At 45.9% G+C, this 22,936-nt stretch overlaps 1 protein-coding gene across 2 annotated transcripts in view; it reads left to right on the forward strand.

Annotated features, from left to right (window-relative positions):
* Positions 1–11,692: 11,692 nt before the first annotated feature.
* Positions 11,693–22,936, forward strand: part of LOC140199245 (sterol 26-hydroxylase, mitochondrial-like) — an 88,517-nt gene continuing 77,273 nt past the window's right edge. For both annotated transcript variants that reach the window (XM_072260959.1, XM_072260960.1), the window contains exon 1: positions 11,693–12,387. In XM_072260959.1, coding sequence (XP_072117060.1) covers positions 12,145–12,387 — 243 coding nt within the window. In that variant the 5' untranslated portion in view covers positions 11,693–12,144. The remainder of the gene's footprint in view (positions 12,388–22,936) is intronic.

The following is a 22,936-nucleotide window of genomic DNA, read 5'->3' on the forward strand; positions in this document are numbered from 1 at the left end:
ACCATCCTTTCCATGGATCAGTATTCACGGATGGTATTCACCAATGAGAGGGAACTTGATGATGGTGAGGACAATATGAGTGAGGATGATGTTCTGGAGCATGTTGATATTAAGGGAGAGGAGGTGTTGGAGTTGTTAAAATACATTAGGACGGATAAGTCCCCGGGGCCTGACGGAATATTCCCCAGGCTGCTCCATGAGGCGAGGGAAGAGATTGTCTGACTAGGATCTGACTAGGATCTTCACGTCCTCGTTGTCCATGGGAATGGTACCGGAGGATTAGAGGGAGGCAAATGTTGTCCCCTTGTTCAAAAAAGGTAGTAGGGATAGTCTGGGTAATTATAGACCAGTGAGCCTTACGACTTTGGTGGGAAAGCTGTTGGAAAAGTTTCTTAGAGATAGGATCTATGGGCATTTAGAGAATCATGGTCTGATCAGGGACAGTCAGCATGGCTTTGTGAAGGGCAGATCGTATCTAACAAGCCTGATAGATTTCTTTGAGGAGGTGACCAGGCATATAGATGAGGGTAGTGCAGTGGATGTGATCTACATGGATTTTAGTAAGGCATTTGACAAGGTTCCACACGGTAGACTTATTCAGAAAGTCAGAAGGCATGGGATCCAGGGAAGTTTGGCCGGGTGGATTCAGAATTGGCTTGCCTGCAGCAGGCAGAGAGTCATGATGGAGGGAGTACATTCAGATTGGAGGATTGTGACTAGTGGTGTCCCACAAGGATCTGTTCTGGGACCTCTACTTTTCATGATTTTTATTAACGACCTGGATGTGGGGGTAGAAGGGTGGGTTGGCAAGTTTGCAGACGACACAATGGTTGATGGTGTTGTAGATAGTGTAGAGGATTGTCGAAGATTGCAGACAGACATTGATAGGTTGCAGAAGTGGGCTGAGAAGTGGCAGATAGAATTCAACCTGGAGAAGTGTGAGGTGGTACACTTTGGAAGGACAAACTCCAATGCAGAGTACAAAGTAAATGGCAGGATACTTGGTAGTGTGGAAGAGCAGAGGGATCTGGGGGTACATGTCCACAGATCCCTGAAAGTTGCCTCACAGGTGGATAGGGTAGTTAAGAAAGCTTATGGAGTGTTAGCTTTCATAAGTCGAGGGATAGAGTTTGAGTCGCGATGTAATGATGCAGCTCTATAAAACACTGGTTAGGCCACGCTTGGAGTACTGTGTCCACTTCTGGTCGTCTCACTATAGGAAGGATGTGGAAGCATTGGAAAGGGTACAGAGGAGATTTACCAGGATGCTGCCTGGTTTAGAGTATGGATTATGATCAGAGATTAAGGGAGCTAGGGCTTTAGTCTTTGGAGAGAAGGAGGATAAGAGGAGACATGGTAGAGGTGTACAAGATATTAAGAGGAATAGACAGAGTGGACAGCCAGCCCCTCTTCCCCAGGGCACCACTGCTCAATACCAGAGGACATGGCTTTAAGATAAGGGGTGGGAAGTTCAAGGGGGATATTAGAGGAAGGTTTTTTACTCAGAGAATGCACAGCCTGAGTCAGTGGTGGAGGCAGATACACTAGTGAAATTTGAAACCCGGTGACCAATCTTAACTCCAAGTTGAGGTACATACATCCCAAATCCTGCCCTACTGCTCTCTGGGTCCACTGAGCCATCGGTAAAAATCTTCAGATAAGATCCCCATTTATTATTTAAATACTGATTTGTGATCAACGCTGATGAAATTGCACTGCTTCTTTTAAGCTGAAAAAGGAGGAATAGGTCTACTTCTGGTTCTGGAAAGAGCCAAAAAGGGACGGGTGGCAAGCAAATTTGGTCAACTATGTCTTCCTCAGTCAGTTTCAATTTCACAGCCCAGTTATTAACCAAATCTAAAAATGGGTATCTTTTAATTTTACTTTGGCGCTCCGACTTCCCCTGCAAAAGACACTTTGATGGACAGCTGTGATCGAATCCATTTAGTTTTGCCCAATACTGCAGGCCCAACTGAATTCGTCTTAAATGCAGAGGCACTTCTCCCATCTCCACACATAATGCCGGGACTGATGTTGTTCTAAAAGCTCCACAACAGAGTCTAAGTGCTTTGAACTGCACAGTGTCCAGTTTTCTAAGCACTGCCGTAGCAGCGGAACCATAAGCAATACAACCATAATCTATAACTGATCTAATCATGGCTAGATATATTAAGTATATTGAGTGGCTGGAGCTGCGACTGGATTCATACTGGAGTATCCGTGATGCTGAAAAAGTCGTGAATAGCACGTTCAGTGGATTGGCCACACCGCAGGTTAAAGGCTACACAGGCAGAAAGGGAATGGGTGGCCACTGGACAGCGTAGCAGTAGGCAGGTAGTGCAGGAGTCCCCTGAGGTCATCTCCCTCCTAAACAGATATACTTACTTGGATACTGTTGGGGGAGATGTCTCATCAGGGGAAGGCAGCAGCAGCCGAGTTCATGGCATGCACATGGGTGGCTCTGCGGCACAGGAGGGAAGGAAAAGGAGTGGGAGAGCTATAGTGATAGGGAATTTGATTGTAAGGGGAATAGATAGGTGTCTCTGCGGCCATAAATGAGACTCCAGGAGTGTATGATGCCTCCCTGGTGCAAGGATTAAGGATGTCTCTGAGAGGCTGGAGGACATTCTGGAGTGGGAGGGTGAACAGCCAGTGGTCGTGGTGCACATAGGTACCAATGATATAGGTTAAAAACGGGATGAGGGCCTACAAAGTGAATTTAGGGAGTTAGGAGATAAACTAAAAAGCAGGACCTGGATTACTACCAGTGCCACGTGCTAGTCAGAGTAGAAATAGGAGGATATGTCAGATGAATACGTGGCTTGAAAAATGGTGCAAGGTGGAGGGATTCAAATTTCTGGGGCATTGGAACCAGTTCTGGAGGAGGTGGGACCGGTACAAACAGGACGGTCTGCACCTGGGCTGGACTGGAACCAATGATACTTAAAGGATTGACGGTGGATATGCAATGGCAAGCATTTAAAGATCGCAAGGATGAACTACAACAATTGTTCATCCCAGTTTGGCAAAAGAATAAATCAAGGAAGGTAGTGCACCCGTGGCTGACAAGGGAAATTAGGGATAGTATCAATTCCAAAGAAGAAGCATACAAATTAGCCAGAAAAAGCGGCACACCTGAGGACTGGGAGAAATTCAGAGTCCAGCAGAGGAGGGCAAAGGGCTTAATTAGGAAGGGGAAAAAAGATTATGAGAGAAAACTGGGAGGGAACATAAAAACTGACTGTAAAAGCTTTTATAGAAAAGATTGGTTAAGACAAATGTAGGTCCCTTACAGTCAGAAACAGGTGAATTGATCATGGGGAACAAGGACATGGCAGACAAATTGAATAACTACTTTGGTTCTGTCTTCACTAAGGAGGACATAAATAATCTTCCGGAAATAGTAGGGGACAGAGGGTCTAGTGAGATGGAATAAGTGAGGGAAATACATGTTAGTAAGGAAGTGGTGTTAGGTAAATTGAAGGGATTAAAGGCAGATAAATCCCTAGGGCCAGATGGTCTGCATCCCAGAGCCCAAGAAATAGTGGATGCATTAGTGATAATTTTTCAAAACTCTTTAGATTCTGGACTAGTTCCTGAGGATTGGAGGGTGGATAATGTAACCCCTCTTTTTAAAAAAGGAGGAAGAGAGAAACCGGGGAATTATAGACCGGTTAGCCTAACATCGGTGGTGGGGAAAATGCTAGAGTCAGTTATCAAAGATGTGATAACAGCATATTTGGAAAGCGGTGAAATCATCGGACAAAGTCAGCATGGATTTGTGAAAGGAAAATCATGTCTGATGAATCTCATAGAATTTTTTGAGGATGTAACTAGTAGAGTGGATAGGGGAGAACCAGTGGATGTGGTATATTTGGATTTTCAAAAGGCTTTTGACAAGGTCCCACACAGGAGATTAGTGTGCAAACTTAAAGCACATGGTATTGGGGGTAAGGCCTTGGTGAGACCACACCTGGAGTATTGTGTGCAGGTTTGTTCCCCTAATCTGAGGAAAGACATTCTTGCCATAGAAGGAGTACAAAGAAGGTTCACCAGATTAATTCCTGGGATGGCAGGACTTTCATATGATGAAAGATTGGATTGACTAGGCTTATACTCACTGAAATTTAGAAGATTGAGGGGGGATCTTATTGAAACATATAAAATCCTAAAGGGATTGGACAGGCTAGACATAGGAAGATTGTTCCCGATGTTGGGCAAGTCCAGAACGAGGGGTCGCTATTAATCTCTTCTATTATATCCACAGCCTTCTCCTGGTACTCATCCCAACGGGCCAAAGAAAAATTATACCTAGCAGACCTCTCCTCAATTTCTACTATCAAATTTCTACCAAATCTACATAATATAGGATAGTGATCACTTCCTAGTGTGTATCTGTCCATAACATCCCATTCCCCAACCCTAACTAAGTTTGAGGAAGTGATAGATAAGTCTAAGTGACTACAAGTATTCTTTACAATATTAAATCTTGTAGGCCTTCCATCATTTAGCAGTACCATGCTGTATTTATCTAGAAACTCCTCTATTATCGTTCCATTACTATCTTTACTTTCACTACCCCATATAGGATTATGGGCATTGAAATCTCCAACCCAGATTACTGGGGATCTTACCTTATTCATAATTTCATCCAAATCTGATAACATCATATTACCTGGATTATAAAAGTTAATCAAAGTTATTTGACCACTAGAGCTCCAAACCTCCACAGCCACAATTTCAAGGTTAGATTTAAAATCAAGTCTTCTGAACTGGAGTCCTGTTTTTAATTAAAGTTGCACACCCTACACCAGATTCACCTGTTCTGTCAGCTTTCAGACTATCATACCCAGGGATCACAAAATCCAAATGAGGCTTTAACCATGTCTCCTGTATACAGATCAAATCAGGCTTGCTTTAAAAGTTCCAACAAATCTTTTTAATTCTTGACCATTTGCAGACAAACTTCTTGCATTCCATTGTAATATTAAAAACATCCAAATACTAATTATTGGCCTCTTCATCCACATAAAGTTCCTCCCTACTCTCTGATCCCGACATCTGGGAAGTATTCAGTGATTGCTTGTCTGTCATATACTCATGTAATTTTTCCGGCGAAATCTGTTTTATATCAAGGAATCTCTCTGCAGCTCCAACGACTACTTTTATCATATCCGACCTCTTGGCTGTAGTTTTAGCCCCGCCCAGTACATCAACAACAAATACCAAAAAAGTCTCTTTAGTCATTAACAACATGCCTGAAGGAACCATAGTTGGAGAACTCAGAATGAACTGACTCCCCATCATTCCAATCTTTTCTTTACTTATCCTTTGCTCTCTATCAACTTTCTTTACTGCTTCAGCATGTGATATTTTTTGTTGGATACTAACATCCTGAATCTGCTTTGCCTTACTGAAATACTCACATCCTCTGAACACCGCTATATGGTCCCCTCCACAGTTACTGCACTTAGGCACCGCTGCCTTTCATGCTTTAATATCATGATCCTCTCCACATTTCATACATCTTCTTTTACCTCGACATAAACCAGCAACATGTCCAAATCTCTGGCAATTATAACAGCGTAAGGGAGGCCTAATGTATTCTCTAACTTGATAAGACATGCACCCAAGATAGACTCTAGTTGGAAGAACATCACCTGCAAAAACCAGAAGAACGGGGAATCCCTATTACCACCTTCTCTAGATTTTAATCGTCTGACTTTAATCACTCGACCATCTTTAATATTGTCCAAAATTTCCTTTTCAGTCATGCCAGACCAAATACCATACACTACCCCCTTAACTCCCTTCCTTTCTTTCGGAGTAATACACTCCACTTTCACGACCAATTTTCCCACCATGTTAGCACTGTTATATTGGTCAATATCTTTGCAACAAACTTTCAGCAATCCAGTAGACAAAATCTTGGCCTGGAATCCTTTACCTATTTGGTTCTCTAATGCTGCTCCCACCGTCAAAGGATTAAGGGCTCTAAATACTCCTTCTCCTTCCTTCTGACCTTTAATTTTATACAGAACTATAAATTCCTCCAATTCACCCATTTTCCTCAATTTGTTGTCCCTCATTATGTCAGTTCTTTCACTTGATGCACCCCTTTTTTGGCTACCCTTTCTTCTGGAGTACTCCACAGTCTCCCGCCCTCCCCCTTCAATCTCAATACCCCCCCCCCCTCACTTTTGCAGCCATAGGTGTCATGGTCCGGTCCGTGAAGTCCGTATTCCAGTTCACAATCCGGTCCATTGACCCTTGCTCCAGGTTTTCCTGTCTACCCTATTTCTGTTCTTGTTGAGCTCGAATTGAGCCAGCTGATGCTCGTTGGGGCTGGCTGCATAAATACCTGCAGAGACCAGGGCGTGGCTGTTGAATTGTTCTTGTCCTTACTCCTTGTATCCCTTCCCCTGCCTTCTATTTCCTCGCCTGAAGCCCTGCCTTGTCTTGCAGGTAACTCTCGCCTCACCTGAAGTTCTCGTCTCACCTTGCATTGCCTGAAGCCTTGCCTTGTCTTGCTGGTAACTCTTGCCTCGTCTCGCCTGCAGTCTTGTCCTGGAGCCACCCTGTACTTAGCTCCCTTCCCGTCCCTTGTCTCTGCCCAGGTAAGCCAGGCTATCTTGCCGTTACCTGCGGTTGGTTCTGTCCCTTCCTGTCCCTTGCCTCTGTCAGGTAAGCCAGGCCATCTTGCCATTTCCTGGGCAGGGCACGGTTCTGTCCTTTCCTGTCCCATGCCTCTGTCGGGTGGTGATCCGCGCCCTGCCCAGGAGAACCGTGCCCTGCCCAGGAGGAGCCTGCCTAGCCTCAGGCCTGAAGACTCCAGCCTCCTGCCTAGCCTCAGGCCTGAAGACTCCAGCCTCCTGCCTAGCCTCAGGCCTGAAGACTCCAGCCTCCTGCCTAGCCTCAGGCCTGAAGACTCCAGCCTCCTGCCTAGCCTCAGGCCTGAAGACTCCAGCCTCCTGCCTAGCCTCAGGCCTGAAGACTCCAGCCTCCTGCCTAGCCTCAGGCCTGAAGACTCCAGCCTCCTGCCTAGCCTCAGGCCTGAAGACTCCAGCCTCCTGCCTAGCCTCAAGCCTTTAGCCTCAAGCCTGACGACTCCACCCTCGTCCTGCCTGCCTGCCTGCCTGCCAAGACTCATCCTTGCCTAGTTCTGGGGTCCGAGCCAGAGGCAGGACGCAGGTGCTGGGTCCTTGTCCAGTCTCTGGCTCGGAGTCCAAGCCCGGGCTCCTAGCTCTCTTGTCCAGTCCTGTTCCGGGTTCCTGGTTTTCATGTCCATGTCCTTGCCCTCAGCCTGTATCCTAGTCCTGTCCCTAGTACTTCAGTGTCTGTGTCCTTGGGTCCGTTCCCAGCCACCGCCATATGACAATAGGCTACAAACTAAACCTTTCCAAACTACTAGGCTCCTCCACGCCAAAGTCCCCACCCACTCAATCAACAGCCCCAATTGCCAGTCTGGCCCAACCCCAACTCAGCCAGCAATTCAACTCTCCCCAGCCAGCCGGGCAGTCCACAGCCAACCGTCACCTTTTCAACTCTGCTCGCTTTTAAACTCTTCCCACTGTTCTCACTGGCCGACCTCCACATGCTTGCGCAGTCGTACCCCATTAAACTGCCGAAGAAATAACTTCCGCTAATGCCCCACCTCCCCCTTGTACCCCATCCGTTATTTATTTATTTATATACCCACATTCTTTTTCTCTGTCTGCTTTTTCTCCCTCTGTCCCTCTGACTATACCCCTTGCCCATCCTCTGGGTTTCCCCCTCCCCCTTTTCTTTCACCCTAGGCCTCCTGTCCCATGATCCTCTCGTATCACCTGTCCAGCTCTTGGCTTCGTCCCTCCCCCTCCTGTCTTCTCCTATCATTTTGGATCTCCCCCTCCCCCTCCAACTTTCAAATCCCTTACTCACTCTTCCTTCAGTTAGTCCTGACGAAGGGTCATGGTCTGAAACGACAACTGTACCTCTTCCTAGAGATGCTGCCTGGCCTGCTGCGTTCACCAGCAACTTTTATGTGTGTTGTTGGAAGAAATAACCATCACCTTTTCAACTCTGCTCACTTTTAAACTCTTCCCACTGTTCTCACTGTTACCTTAGTCTTTTTTAGGTGGAGGGACAATGGTGGATGTTTTGAAGCAGGAGGGCACTCTACACAGGGAGAGGTTAAAATATTCACAATATGCAAAGAGGTAGATGGCCTTGTCTTCCCCACCACAGCTATACCAGGGCAGTGTGCGTTGAGAATGATACATCATCAGTAGAGGAGGAATCTGATGGTGGAGGAATAAGGACTTGGTGCTGTTTGGTACAGCTAAGGTACACAGCCAGTATCTTTTCTCCATCATTGAAATTTGTAACACTAGAGGGTGTGCGCTTAAGGTGAAGGCAGAAACTTTTCCGTAAAGGATGTGTTGCCTGTGGTGGTGGAAGCTGACATGATAAAGATATTTAAGTCTCTTAAGCAGGCACATGAATGTGCCGAAAATGGAGAGATATGGATGATTTGCAGGCAGAAGGGATTAGTTTCATTAGTTGTCATGCGCTTAATTTGTTGGGCACGTGGCCAAGTGGTTAAGGTGTTTGTCTAGTGACCTCAAGGTCGCTAGTTTGAGCCTCAGCTGTGGCAGCGTGTTTGTGCCTTTGAGCAAGGCACTTAATCACACATTGCTCTAGTCTGTGCGAGGAATGGCGCCCCACACAGACTTCCAATCTGCGCCTTGTAAGGCATGAAAATGCCCGACACAGGCCTCTCATGGTCTGAGTGGACGTTCCCTCCCTCCCTAATTTGTTCAGCAGTATATCACGAACTAAAGGTCCTGTTCCTGTGCTGAGCTATTCGATGTTGCAAGTCTGCTTTCACTCGCTGAGGCATTAAGTTCAAGAATTCTGAAAAAATGTTACAGCTTTATAAAACACTGGTTAGACCACACTTGGAGTATTTCTCCCCCTTCCTTTCCAGTCCTGATGAGGGTCTTGGCCTGTAATGTCAACTATTTATTCTTCTCCATAGCTGCCTGTCTTCTGAGTTCCTCGAGCATTTTGTCTCTGTTGCTTGGAGTATTGTGTTCCGTTCCAATCACCTCATGATTGGGAATCGTATATAGGCCTCCAAATAGTAGCCAAGATGTGGGGTTGCAATTGCAAAGGGAGCTGGAAAAGGCATGTAATAAAGGTAATGTCACAAACGTAATGGGGGACTTCAATATGCAAGGAGATTGGAAAAATCATGTTGGTGTTGGATCGCAAGAGAGGGAATTTGTTGAATGTCAACGAGATGGCTTTTCAGAGCAACCTGTGCTTGAGCCTACTTAGGGAAAGGTTATCTTAGGTTGGGTGTTGTGTAATAACCCAGATCTTATTACAGAGCTTCTGTGGGCACGTGGCCAAGTGGTTAAGGCATTGGACTAGCAACCTGAAGGTCGTGAGTTCGAGCCCCAGCCGAGGCAACGTGTTGTGTCCTTGAGCAAGGCACTTAATCACACATTGCTCTGCGACGACACCGGTGCCAAGCTGTATAGGTCCTAATGCCCTTCCCTTGGACAACATTGGTCTCGTGGAGAGGGGAGACTTGCAGCATGGGCAACTGCTGGTCTTCCATACAACCTTGCCCAGAGTGAAGACTTTCCAGGCGCAGATCCATGGTCTCACAAGACTAATGGATGCCTTTATTTATTTAGTTGCAGTACAGGGTACAATTCTAGCCACTACACTAATATTACTCAGTAAAGGAGATTTACAAGGATCTTACCTGGAATTGAGCACTTCAGTTCTGAGGAGACTGGAGGTCCTTGGAGTCGGGCGATGTTAGGGTAGAAAGTAAAAAGTTTTTTTTTGCCTTAGTAGAAGTGCCAATTAACAAGGGGCAGGGGTTTAAAGTAAGATCTAGAATAAACTTGAGGAAGAATTTCCTTCATCTCAAGAGGAATAGATAGAGTGGATAGCCAGCGCCTCTTCCCCAGGGCACCACTGCTCAATACAAGAGGACATGGCTTTAAGGTAAGGGGTGGGAAGTTCGAGGGGGATATTAGAGGAAGGTTTTTTACTCAGAGAGGGGTTGGTGCGTGGAATGCGCTGCCTGAGTCAGTAGTGGAGGCAGACACACTAGTGAAGTTTAAGAGACTACTAGACAGGTATATGGAGGAATTTAAGGTGGGGGGTTATTTGGGAGGCAGGGTTTAAGGGTCGGCACAACATTGTGGGCCGAAGGGCCTGTACTGTGCTGTACTGTACTATTCTATGTTCAAGACTGTATAGAACCTGACATGCACTGCCTGACTGGGCAGTAGTTAGCATTACATTAATGCAGTGTCAGCAACCTTGGTTCAACTGTCCACGCTGTCTCTGGGGAGTTTGTACTTGCTCCCTGTGACTGTGTGGGTTTCCCAGTTCTATGTTCTGTGCTTTGTTTCACCATGGGGGTCTCTACCACAAGACGGTGTATTTTAAGTTGAAGGAGGAGGTTTAAAGTGGATCTGAGGGGATCTCAGAGGTACAAAAGACTCACTTTCAAGGATTCTGCAACTCATGTTCTGAATATTATTTATTGTTATTTTGTTTTTCTTCTTGTATTTGCATTTCACACATTGGTTGTGTGACGAGAATACACATAAAATTAAGATGTTTGCTGGCCTGGGTTAGCATCAGTGGCATCAGCAGTTGGTCTGCCACCTCTCCTCAGGGGAAGGAGAGATAAGGAAAAATGAAGCAGCATCTGGAGATGTGTAATGAAGGGACCGGCGAGAGAGCTGTCTGGAGCGGCTCCCCCTTTGAACCCTGAACTGTTTGAAGTGATGGACAGGCGATCTGGAGATATGTAATGAAGGGACCGGAGAGAGAGCTGTCTGGAGCGGCTCCCCCTTTGAACCCTGAACTGTTTGAAGTGATGGACAGGCGATACCCCAGCAGGGGGATAAAAAGGGACAGGTTCGCTAAGGCAGGACACACACGACACCCGAGGTAACGAGACCCTGGAAGCGGTGCGCGTTTCACGAGTCAGTGGGAAGTACCGGACCTGAAGCGCACAGGGTGGAAAGGTACGATCAGCGGGAACCCGGTGTGTATCCGCCCTTGCTTGGGTGCTGGGTTCACTGCAGAGGATCGACCGCATCTGGAGGAGGGGTCACAGTCGGTGACCTCAGGTGACATCACAAAGGACTCGCCCGTAAGCTGCTTGTGAGCAATATCGCCGGTCTGTGAGTGGAAGCCGTTTCTGAATGATCAGTCGTTCTCTCTCTCCCTCCCCCCACGTTGTCCATCGCCATGGCAACGATTACTGCGAACTGAACTATTAAATCGAACTGGACTTTTGTGTTACTTTGAAATTGGTCATTTACCCCTAGACAACGATAGAGCTTGATTGATCCTGTTATCTTAATTCTGTGCACATGTATGTTTATCATTGCTGAACTGTTGCATTTATTATCCTTTCGTTTACTGTGTTACTCTGCTGGTTTGGCAACCCAGTTACGGGGTACGTAACAGTTGTTTGTCCTGTGTGCTGTCTTTTATTGATTCTGCCGTGTTTCTTTGTATTTACTGTGAATGCCCTCTAGAAAATGAACCTCAGGGTTGGATATGGTGACGTACATTTACTTTGATAATAAATTAACTTTGAACTTTTATCAATAGGCCTGTTTCTGTGCGGTATTCAACCTTTGACTCTACCATCGTGATTAACTTCATGTTGGCCCCAGCTCTGTTACCTCGACAGGAACCAAGCGCAGGAGAGATCCAGTAGGTTAGAATCGGCCAAATAATTGACCTGCGGTATTCCAGAGGAGCGAGAATAGGCAGCAACCGCGTTTACATGAATTCATCTTTACATAATTTATAAAATAACCCTCCTCCCCCCGTAACGCGGGGGTTGCTTGTCTTGCAGAATTATCCGCGGCACCGGTTTAGAATAGTTTCCCAGGTTTCGGTGATACGATTACAACGTTGACATTCTGAGTGAAGCCGAAGTGCTTTGACTGGTGTTTGTGGGAGGTGGAAGCTGGGAGGAAAATTGAAACTCTTAAGAGGACTTCATTGATCCGCCGCTTGCGAATCCAACGATCGGTTCCTGCCGTGCCTTTGGGAATCAGGGTCTCGCCAGGAGAAGCCAGATTCACGCCAGTGGCTGCGACCGCTCTGGAAATGTCTTGGACCCACTCCCTGCGCTCTTTCCCGGTTCGGAACCGGCTGCTGCTCGGAATCCGTGACAGCTGCCCCTCTCTTCGGTACAAGTCGGGCGCCAGGTCGCCGGTGGATCTGGGTGCCGTGACCGAGCCACCCATGCGGGATCAGAAGAACGTTCAGGACATTCCCAGTTACGGTTTACTCTCGAGTACCTACTGGTACTTCATTAAGGGATTCTACGAGAAAACACACGAATTACAGGTAAGGTGTTGCTGACAGACTTCATTGGCCCGTCCCGTGAAGCTGACCCCCTCCCCAACCCCTGCCAGTGCCACGCTGTGGATGTTAATACTAGATGCAATTTCACACTAGAAACATAGAAAACCTACAGCACAATACAGGCCCTTCGGCCCACAAAGCTGTACCGAACATGTCCTTACCTTAGAAATTATCCAGGTTTACCCATAGCCCTCTGTTTTACTAAGCTCCGTGCAACTATCCAGGAGTCTCTTGAGACCCTATCGTTTCCGCCTCCACCAGCAGCCCATTCCACGCACTCACCACTCTCCGCGTAAAGAACTTACCCCTGGCGTCTCCTCTGTACCTACTTCCAAGCACCTTAAACCTGTGCCCTCTCGTGCTAGCCATTCCAGCCCTGGGTAAAAGCCTCTGACTATCCACACGATCAATGCCTCTCATCATCTTATACACCTCTATCAGGTCACCTCTCATCCTCAGTCGCTCCAAGGAGAAAAGGCAGAGTTCACTCAACCTATTCTCATAAGACATGCTTCCCAATCCAGGCAACATCCTTGTAAATCTCCTCTGCACCCTTTCTATGGCTTCAATATCCTTCCTGTAGTGAGGCGACCAGAACTGAGCACTGTACTCCAAGTGGGGTCTGTCCATTGTGACTGGCTTGCTGCTCTAGTCTCTCTACACCCATGACTCTTTGGCTAGGCACAGCTCAAGCGCCATTTGTAAATTTGCAAATTACACCACTGGAATTGGTAAAATCTGAAATGGCAACAAGGAGGCATACAGGAGTGAGAAAGATTGGATGATTGAGCGGTGTCAGAACAACTACCTTGCATTCAATGTCAGTATGGCCAAGCAATTAATTGTGGACTTCAGGGTGGGGAAGTTGGGAGATCAGATACCAGTCAGCAGTAGAAAGAAGAGCTGGCTAGGTGGATACAGGTTTGAAGGTTGTTTCTTGGAATGGTGGCCACTGGCTAGTGGTATACTGCAGCAACTGGTGTTGGGACCCTTGTAATTCATTATTTTCATAAGTGATATGCATGTAAATTCACAAGTTTGCAGATGAAGGATCAAGTCCGTAGCATTCTTAAGTGGGAGTGAGAGCAGCCAGAGGTCGTGGTCCACTTTGGTACCAATGACATGCATAGAACGGGTGATGAAGTCCAGCAAAGTGAATTCAGGGAGTTAAGTGGTAAGTTGAAAGACAGGACCTCCAGGCTTGTGATCTCAGGATTGCTTCCCATGCCATGTACTCGTAAAGTCAGAAACAGGAAGATCATACAGTTTAACAGTTGGCTAAGGATTAGTGCAGGAGGATGGCTTCAGATTTTTGGATCACTGGGCTCTCTTCCAGGGAAGGTGGAACCTGTACAGAGGAGATGGTTTGCACCTGAACTGGAGGGGGACTAATATCCTAGCGGGAAGGTTTGTTAATGCTGCATAGTGGGGTTTGAAATAGAGTTGCAGGGGGATGGGAGCCAGAGTGCCGGAACAGTTAGTGGAGAGATTGTACAGACATGCTGGTAAGACCTCAGACAAAGTCGGGAATCAAAACATTGAGCATGGTGCGGCTAGTGTCCTGAGCTGCATATACTTCAATGCAAGAAGCATGGTAAAAAAGGCAGATAAGCTCAGGATATGGATCAACACGTGGAATTACGATATTGCAGCCATTAGTGATACTTGTTTGCAGGAGGGGTAGGACTGACAGCTCAATATTCCGGGGTTCTGTTGTTTTAGACGTGACAGAGTGGGAGAGATTTAATGGGGTGGTGTTACTCATCAAGGAAAATGTCACGCCAGTGCTCCGTCAGGACAGACTGGAGAACTCGACTAGTGAGGTGTTAAGGGTGGAACTGAGAAAAATGGGTGAAATAAGAAAGGCATCCATCTGTCTCGAAGGACAATGGATGATAATTATCATCACAAGCCTGGGTGGAAGGTACGGAGATCCTGAGATGCCCAGTTGTCAAGACCTCCCACCCCACCCCACCCCACCCCCCCAGCCTCAGCAGTATAATCCAAAGGAAAGCTTATGAAGCGATATGTTTGGCACTAGTTTGGCTGCAGGAGCTGCCAGAAGGATGTTCAATGATGTCCAGCTGCCTGAGGGTCTCCATTCTGGATTTGCTATCTACATTATTCCCGTAGCCTTCGTCTCTCCCGAGGCTGCCTGCAAGGTAGTGGGGCCATTTACTCATTGCTGGGGATCTGGTTCACAAGCACCAGGACATGTCCACACACCGGTGGGCCTGTATGCTACGCGTGCAGGGGCCAGACCTCAAATAAGAAAGATATGACCACATTAATCGGGCATATTTCAGACCACCCAACAGTGCTAGGATTTTGGGGAACAAATTTGAAAAGAGATTGCAGACTGTTGCAAGAAACACAAGGTTGTTATAGGAGGTGATTTTAACTTTCCAGATATTTACTGTGAATTTCTTACTATCAAAGGACTGGAAAGGATAGAGTTTGTCAAATGTGTTCAGGTAAGTTTTCTTCATCAGTACGTACAAGAGAGCATGTGATACTGGATCTGCTATTAGGAAATGCGAAAGGGCAGGTGACAGAAGTTTGTGTAGGGGAACACTTTGTATCAAGTGACCACAATGCCATTAGTTTCATATGCAAAATGATAAGTCTGGTCCACGGGCTGAGATTATAAATTGGAGTAAGGCCAGTTTTGATGGTATCAGAAATGATCTGGCAAGTACGGATTGGGACAGGCTGTTTTCTGGCAAAGGTGTACTTGGAAAGTGGAAGCCTTCAAAAATTATATTTTGAGAGTACAAAGCTTGTATGTGCCTGTCAGAATAAAAGGTAGGATAACAAGTGTAGGGAACCTTGCTTTTCATGTGATATTGAGAACTTGGTGAAGAGAAAGAAGGGGGTGCATAGCAGGTATAGGCAAGTAGGAATGAATAAGGTGCTTATGGAGGACAAGAAATGTAAGCGAAGACTTAAGAAAGAAATCAGGAGAGCTAAAAGAAGACATGAAGTTGTTCTAGCAGACAAGGTGAAGGAGAATCCTAAAGGATTTTGTGGATATGTTAACTGCCAAAGCATTGCAAGAGACAAAATTGGCCCTCTGGAAGATCAGAATGGTAATCTATGTGTGGAGACGAAACAGATGGGGGAGATCTGAAATGAATTCTTTGCATCTGTATTTACTCGGGAAATGACACAAAGCATATAGAAGTGAGGCAAAGCTGCATCAACTTCATGGACCCTGCACAGATTACAGAGGAAGAGGTGTTTGCTGTCCGGAGGCAAATCAGGGTGGATAAATACCCAGGGTCTGACAAGATGTTCCCTCAGACTCTACTGAAGGCAAGTGCAGAATTTGCCAATGTCCTAGCAGAGATGTTCAAAACATCCTTAGCGATAGTAGAGGTACTAGGGGATTGGAGGATAGCCAATGTTGTTCCACTGCTTTAAAAAGGCTCTAAACATAAACTACGAAATTATGGGCCAGTGAGTCTGACATCAGTTGTAGGCAAGTTATTGGAAGGTATTCTAAGGGACCAAATATACGAGTATTTGGATAGATGGACTGATTGAGGATAGTCATCATGGCTTTATGTGTGGTAGGTCATGTCTAACCAATCTTATAGAGTTTTTCAAGGAAGTTACCAGAAAGTGGATGAAGGGAAGGCAATGGATGTTATCTACATGGACTTCAGTAAGGCATTTGGCAAGGACTCGTGTGGGAGGCTGGTCTAAAAGGTTCAGTTGCTCGGCATTCAGGATGAGGTACAGGTTTCCCCCGCCATCTGAAGGTAGAGTGTTCCTATGAAACTGTTTGTAAGCTGGAATGTCGTAAAGCGAAGAAGCAATTACCATTTATTTATATGGGAAAATTTTGTGAGCATTCGCAGACCCAAAAATAACCTACCAAATCATGCCAAATAACATATAAAACCTAAAATAACAGTAACATATAGTAAAAGCAGGAATGGTATGATAAATACACAGCCTATATAAAGTTGAAATATTTCTCTACAACGATTGCCTGCACAGTTCTCCGTAGCGAAAATCTGACGCAAGTGCTCTTGACAGAAAATCTCACGTAAGCGCTGTTGGCAAAGACGCGTTCTCCAGTAACCTTTAAACTATGAAGCTGCCAAATCTACCGAATAACACGTAAAAATACACAGCCTATATAAAGTAGAAATAATGTACGTACAGTGTAGTATCACTTATGGGAATCGGGACAGCGCAAAGCACACTGATGATGGTGTGTTAGACTGAGTCGTTGCAGGTTGGGTGGTGCAGTGGCCCCCACCCTCCAGGCCGCCGACAGATACCGAACCGCGAAGCACGCAGGGGTAGCCGGGAGGCACACAGCACATCTTTAAGAAAAAAGCTGAAATAAACATGCTAATTAATTAGGTGCTGCCTGGCACATAAATGTTGGCGCAGATCAGAGGCGATTGCTGATTGCATCGGCACCGATCTGGGCCGACAATTATGTGCTAGGCGGTGCCTAATTAATTAGCATGTTTATTTCGGCTTTTTTCTTAAAGATGTGCTGTGTGCGTCCCGGCTACCATTGCATTTTCGCGAATCAGTATCTCTCCGTGGCCTGGGTGCTGGGGTGGTGAGACACTGGGGTGTCATCTCGTCGTCTGTTGCCATTACAGCAGGCGGCTCATCTTCTTCTACCTCTGCCCGCCTCGATGTCGAAGGTCGAGGTTCGTCGTCTGCTGTGGCTGATGTGGAAGCTTGCTTGACTGCTGAGCCTCGAACATTTTTCTATCATACAGTTCTTTAATAAGGACTCAAACCATCCTGCAAATATCCCCTAAACCGACGTACCCTTTCAAAATTAAAGTCGTACTTTATCATTACTCATTCAGTTTCGATTGTTATCCTTTTTTTCTTCCAATTGCATCAGCTCTTCATCTGTCAGTTCTTGGTGATGGGATGCCAAAATCTCTTCAACATCATCTTCGTCAACTTCCACAAGCCAAACTCATGTTGTCCTTACTTCGTTCACCACGATCGAAACGCTTAATTATGTCTAATTTTACGCTCAGTGTAACACCCTTACGAGCTCTTTCGGGCTTTTCCGATACCATAGAACTCATCTTGCAAACGGCTGCTCACAGGCACGTGTTAAAGCAATGCCGTTCCGAATCCGGGGAGAGCGGCTGCTCGGGGAACGGTCTGCCTTTTATCGCACGCTGAATTTTTTTTCATAACAGTGAAAACACCTTCTGAAAGCGAAAACAGGGTAGGTCTTTCATAACAGTGAGGTTTTGTAAAGCAAACGTTCGAAAAGTGGGGGACACCTGTAGTAAATTGGATTAGACATTGGCTTTGATGGAGAAGCCAGAGAGTGGTAGTAGATGGTTGGCTCTCTGACTGGAGGCCTGGGACTAGTGGAGTGCAGCAGGGACTGCTGTTGGGTCCTTTGTTGCTAGTCATCTATATCAATGATCCGGATGTCAATGTGGTTGTCTGGGTCAGCAAGTTTGCAGATGACACCAAGAGTGGGGGTTTAGTGGACAGTGAGGAAGACTATCATGGCTTGCAGAGGGATCTGCATCAGCTGGAAAAATGGGCTGAAAAATGCTTGATGGATTTTAATGCGGACCAAGTGTGACGTTTTGCATTTCAGTAGGACCAGCCAGGGTAGGGTTTACACAGTGAATGGTAGGACACTGAGGAGTGTGGTAGAACAAAGGGACCTGGGAATACAGGTACATAATTTGTGGCGTCACAGGTAGATGGGGTCATAAAGAAAGCTTTTTGGCATATTGGCCTTTATCAATCAAAGTATTGAGTACAGGAGATAGGATGTTATGTTGAAGATGTATAAGACATTGGAGAGGCCTAATTTGGAGTATTGTGTGCAGTTTTGGTCACCTACCTATAGGAAAGATGTAAACAAAGTTGAAAGAGTACGGAGAAAATTTGCAAGGATGTTGCAGGGACTGGAGGACCTGAGTTATAAGGAAGGATTGAATAGGTTAGAGCTGTATTCTTTAGAATGCAGAAGATTAAGAGGAGATTTGATAGAGGTGTGCAAAATTATGAGGGTAAATGCTGTTACGTACCCTGTAACTGGGTTGCCAAACCAGCAGAAATGGACCACTTAGTTGGAGTCTGGATTACTGGAACTAAGAAAGTTTTATTAAAGAAATAAGTAACAGAGTACTCTAATCATAAGAATATAAATACAACAGGTTAGCAATGATAAAACACACATGTACACAGAACTAGGGTAATAGGAATCAAATAAGCTCTATCGCAGTCTAGGGGTAAAATGATCAGTCTCAAGTGACGCAGAGTTCAGTTCAGCTTAGTACAGTTCACAGTAATCGCCGTTGTGCCATTGGAGGGAGAGAGAGAGAGAGAGGATGATATGCAAATCTGATTCAGACAGACCTTTGTTCTTCGCAGTTAGCTTTCGGGCGAACCCTTTTAATGTCTTCTGTGGTCACCGACTGTGACCCCTCCGTTCCAGATATAGAAACATAGAAAACATAGAAAATAAGTGCAGGAGTAGGCCATTCGGCCCTTCGAGCCTGCACTGCCATTTATTATGATCATGGCTGATCATCCAACTCAGAACAGCCTTCCCTCCATACCCCCTGACCCCCGTAGCCACAAGGGCCATATCTAACTATATGACTGTTCTTCCGCGGTGAACCCGGCACCCAGGCAAGGGCAGACACACACACCAGGTTCCCGCCGATCGTACCTTTTCATCCTGTGCGTCTATGGTCGGTTCCCGCAACCAGACCTCCAAACTCCCACCAACTTGTTGGGCACACCGCTCTTCCAGGGTCTCGTTATCTCATGATCTCGTGGTGTGTGTCTTGCCTTAGCGAACCTGTTCTTTTTATCCCCCTGCTGGGGTATCGCCTGTACATCAAACTTCAAACAGTTCAGGTTCAAAGCAATCGGTCTGTCAATACTCGGACTGGTGTCTCTTTCCGTTATCTCTCTCTCCTCTCTCATTAACATTTTGAATGTTTCTCCATTGTCTCACTTGTCTCTCTCATTAGCATCAATCTCCTGATAACTTGGTTTTTCATCACAATGCAATCAGGCTTTTTCTACTGACTAGGACTCCCATACTGTAAAAGGGCTGGATGGGAAAGAGTTTATCAAATGTGTTCAGAAAAGTTTACTTAATCAGTACATAGAAATCCCCAATGAGAGCATGTGTAATACTGGACCTGCTGTTAAGGAATGAGACAGGGAAGGTGACAGATGTTTGTGTAGGGGAACACTTTGCATCTAGTGATCACAATGCCATTAGTTTAAAGTAAATATGCAAAAAGATAGATCTGGCCTACAAGTTGAGATTGTAAATTGGAGAAGACCAATTTTGATGGTAGCAGAAATGATCTGGCAAGTGTGGACTGGGACAGGCTGCTTTCTGGCAAAGGTGTACTTGCTAAATGGGAGGCCTTCAAAAGTGTAATTTTGAGAATAGAGAGTTTGTATGTTTCTGTCAGAATAAAAAACAAGGATAATAGGTTTGGGGAACCTTGGTTTCCGAGAGATATTGAAGCCCTAATTAAGAAAGAAAAGGAGGTGCATAGCAGATACGGGCAGGCAGGGAGGAATAAATGAGATATTTAAGGAATATAAGAAAAGCAGGAGAACACTTCAGAAGGAAATCAGGAGGGTTAAAAGAAGGTATGGGGTTCCCCTAGCAGACAAGGTGAGGGGCAATCCTAGGGGCTTCCACAGATACATTAAGAGCAAAAAGATTGCAAGGGACAAAACTGGTCTTCTGGAAGATCAGAGTGGTAATATATGTGTGGGGAAGATCTTAAATGGATATTTTTTGCATCTGTATTTACTCAAGAAATGGACACAGAGTCTATGGAGGTGACTGAAGGCAGCAGCGAGGTCATGGGCCCTGTACAGATTATGGAGGAGGAGGTGTTTGCTGTCTTGAGGCAAATTAGGATGGATACATTTTCAGTGCCTAAATGGATATGCAGGATTAACATCACATGTTTTGTGTGCATTGCTTCAGAATTCCAGCATTTGCAGTCTGTGAGCACTTATACCTGCAACCGTGATGAGTGCTACATCTGTCCTTAGACCTCCTCCCTTAGCACCATTTTGAGCTGCAAACAGGAAAAGTGCTACACCTGTCTATTCACCATATTCACCTGTCCATTCGCCTCCATTCACCTGTCCATTTACCTGACCATTAACCTCCATTCATCTGTCCAATCACCTGTCGATTCACCTGTTGATTCACCCGTCCATTCACTTGTCCCTTAACCTCCATTCACCTGTCCATTTACCTGTCCATTCATCATTGCTCAGGGCCCCAAACAATCCTTCCAGATGAGGTGAAACTTCACCAGCAAATCCAATGTCGTAATTTATGCATCCGGTGCTCCTGTTGAGGTCTCCTCTATATCGGTGAGACACAACATGACTGGGGGATTACTTTGTTGAGCACTTTTGCTCCATCCATTGCAAAAGGGTGGGATTTCCCAGTGCCTGACCACTTCAATTAGATTTCCTACTCCACTCTGACATGTCTGTCCATGGCCTCCTCTACTGTCATGATGAGGCCAAATTCAGATTGGAGGAGCAACACTTCATATTCTTTCTGGGCAGCCTCCAACATAATGGCACGAACACTGATTTCTCCACCTTCTGGTAATCTCTCCTCTCCTCCTCCTTCTCTCTTTCTGGTTATCCTCTCACCCCTTCTCTTATCACCTGCCCATTGCCTCCCTTTGGCTCCCCTTCTCCTTCCCTTTCTCTGGATCCATTGAGTGCTCCTATAATATTCCATCTTCACCCCGTTATTTCTTCCACCTCCCCTCCTAGCTTCCTATTTCATCCCACTCTCACACTCACATTCAGCCACCTCCTCCCTCTATTACCTGCCAGATATATCCCTTCCCTCCCCTCCACCCTTTTTATTTGGAAAATGAGGTCAGGATCGGAAACTGAACAGAGCACTAAACGGAGAGGTGAAGGGAGAGGGAAGTCAGTACAGGTCCCCCCTGTGCCCATTCCCCTCAGCAACAGCTATACCCCTGTGGATACTGCTGAAGGGCATGACCTATCTGAGCATACAGCGGCAGCCAGACCAATAGCACTGTGGTCAGCTCTGAGCCTCAGAAGGGTAGGTGAAGTCAGGCAAAGCAATAGTCATGAGGAACTCGATAGTTAGGGGGACACATAGGAGATTCTGCAGCAGCAAGAGACACCAGGATCATGTGTTGCCTCCCAGCTGCTAGGGTCCAGGAGGTCTGTAGGGGTCTGTTCTGGGAAACCCTCCTCTTTGTGAGTTTTAGAAAACGAGGAAGTAGAAGGGTGAGTTAGTAAGTTTGCTGATGACACAAAGGTTGAGGGTGTTGTGGATAGTCTGGAGGGTTGCAGAGGTTACAGTGGGACATCGATAGGATGCAAAACTGGGCTGAGAAATGGCAGATGGAGTTCAACCCAGATAAGTGTGAAGTGGTTCATTTCGGTAGGTCAAATTTAAAGGCAGAATATAATATTAATAGTAAGATTCTTGGCAGTGTGGAGGATCAGCGAGATGTTGGGGTCTGTGTCGATAGGACACTCAAAGCTGCTGCAGAGGTTGACAGTGTTGTTAAGAGGCATATGGTGTGTTGGCCTTCATCAACCGTGGGATTAAGTTCAAGAGTCGTGAGGTAATGTTGCAGCTATATAAGACCTTAGTTAGACCCCACTGAGTACTGTGCTCAGTTCTGGTCACCTCACTACAGAAAGGATGTGGAAAGTATAGAAAGGGTGCAGGGGAGATTTACAAGGATGTTACCTGGATTGGGGAGCATGCCCTATGGGAATAGGCTGAGTGAACTTGGCCTTTTCTCCTTGGAATGGTGGAGGATGAGAGGTGACCTGACAGAGGTGTATAATAAGATGAGAGGCATTGATTTTGTGGATGCACAGAGGCTTTTTCCCAGGACTGAAATGGCTAACATGCGGGGGCATAGTTTTAAGGTGCTTGGAAAGAGGAACAGAGGAGATATCAGGGGTAAGTTTTTTACGCAGAGAGTGGTGGATGCATGCAATACACTGCCGGTGACAGTGGTAGAGGCGGATATGATAAAGTCTTTTAAGAGACTCTTAGATAGGTATATGGAGCTTAGAAAAATAGAGGGCTATGTGGTAGGGAAATTCTAGGCAGTTTCTAGAGTAGGTTACATGGTCAGTACAATATTGTGGGCTGGAGGACCTGCAATGTGCTGTAGATTTCTGTTTCTATGTTAAACAGTTCACAAAGCAGTGGCACAAGAACAGTCTCACAAAATGGGAAGCTCCATTCCTTTGACCATTTGACAAGAACAAAGGCATTTGATTTGTCTGCTTTGCACAGTCCTTGGCTCAATCCATTTGGCTATTCTGCAGATTTTAATTCTTTCTGGCCAACAAGTGCAAGGTTGCTATTGCTACACCACTCAACCATCTGACCCATCTCACTGCTGTATGCCTCCTTGTTGCCATCTGAGATTCTACTAACAACAATGGTATTATTGAAAAGTTTATACATGGTGTTTGAGCACACCACCATGAGTGTAGA

Source organism: Mobula birostris, chromosome 6 (assembly GCF_030028105.1).
Source record: "Mobula birostris isolate sMobBir1 chromosome 6, sMobBir1.hap1, whole genome shotgun sequence".
NCBI lineage: Eukaryota > Metazoa > Chordata > Chondrichthyes > Myliobatiformes > Myliobatidae > Mobula > Mobula birostris.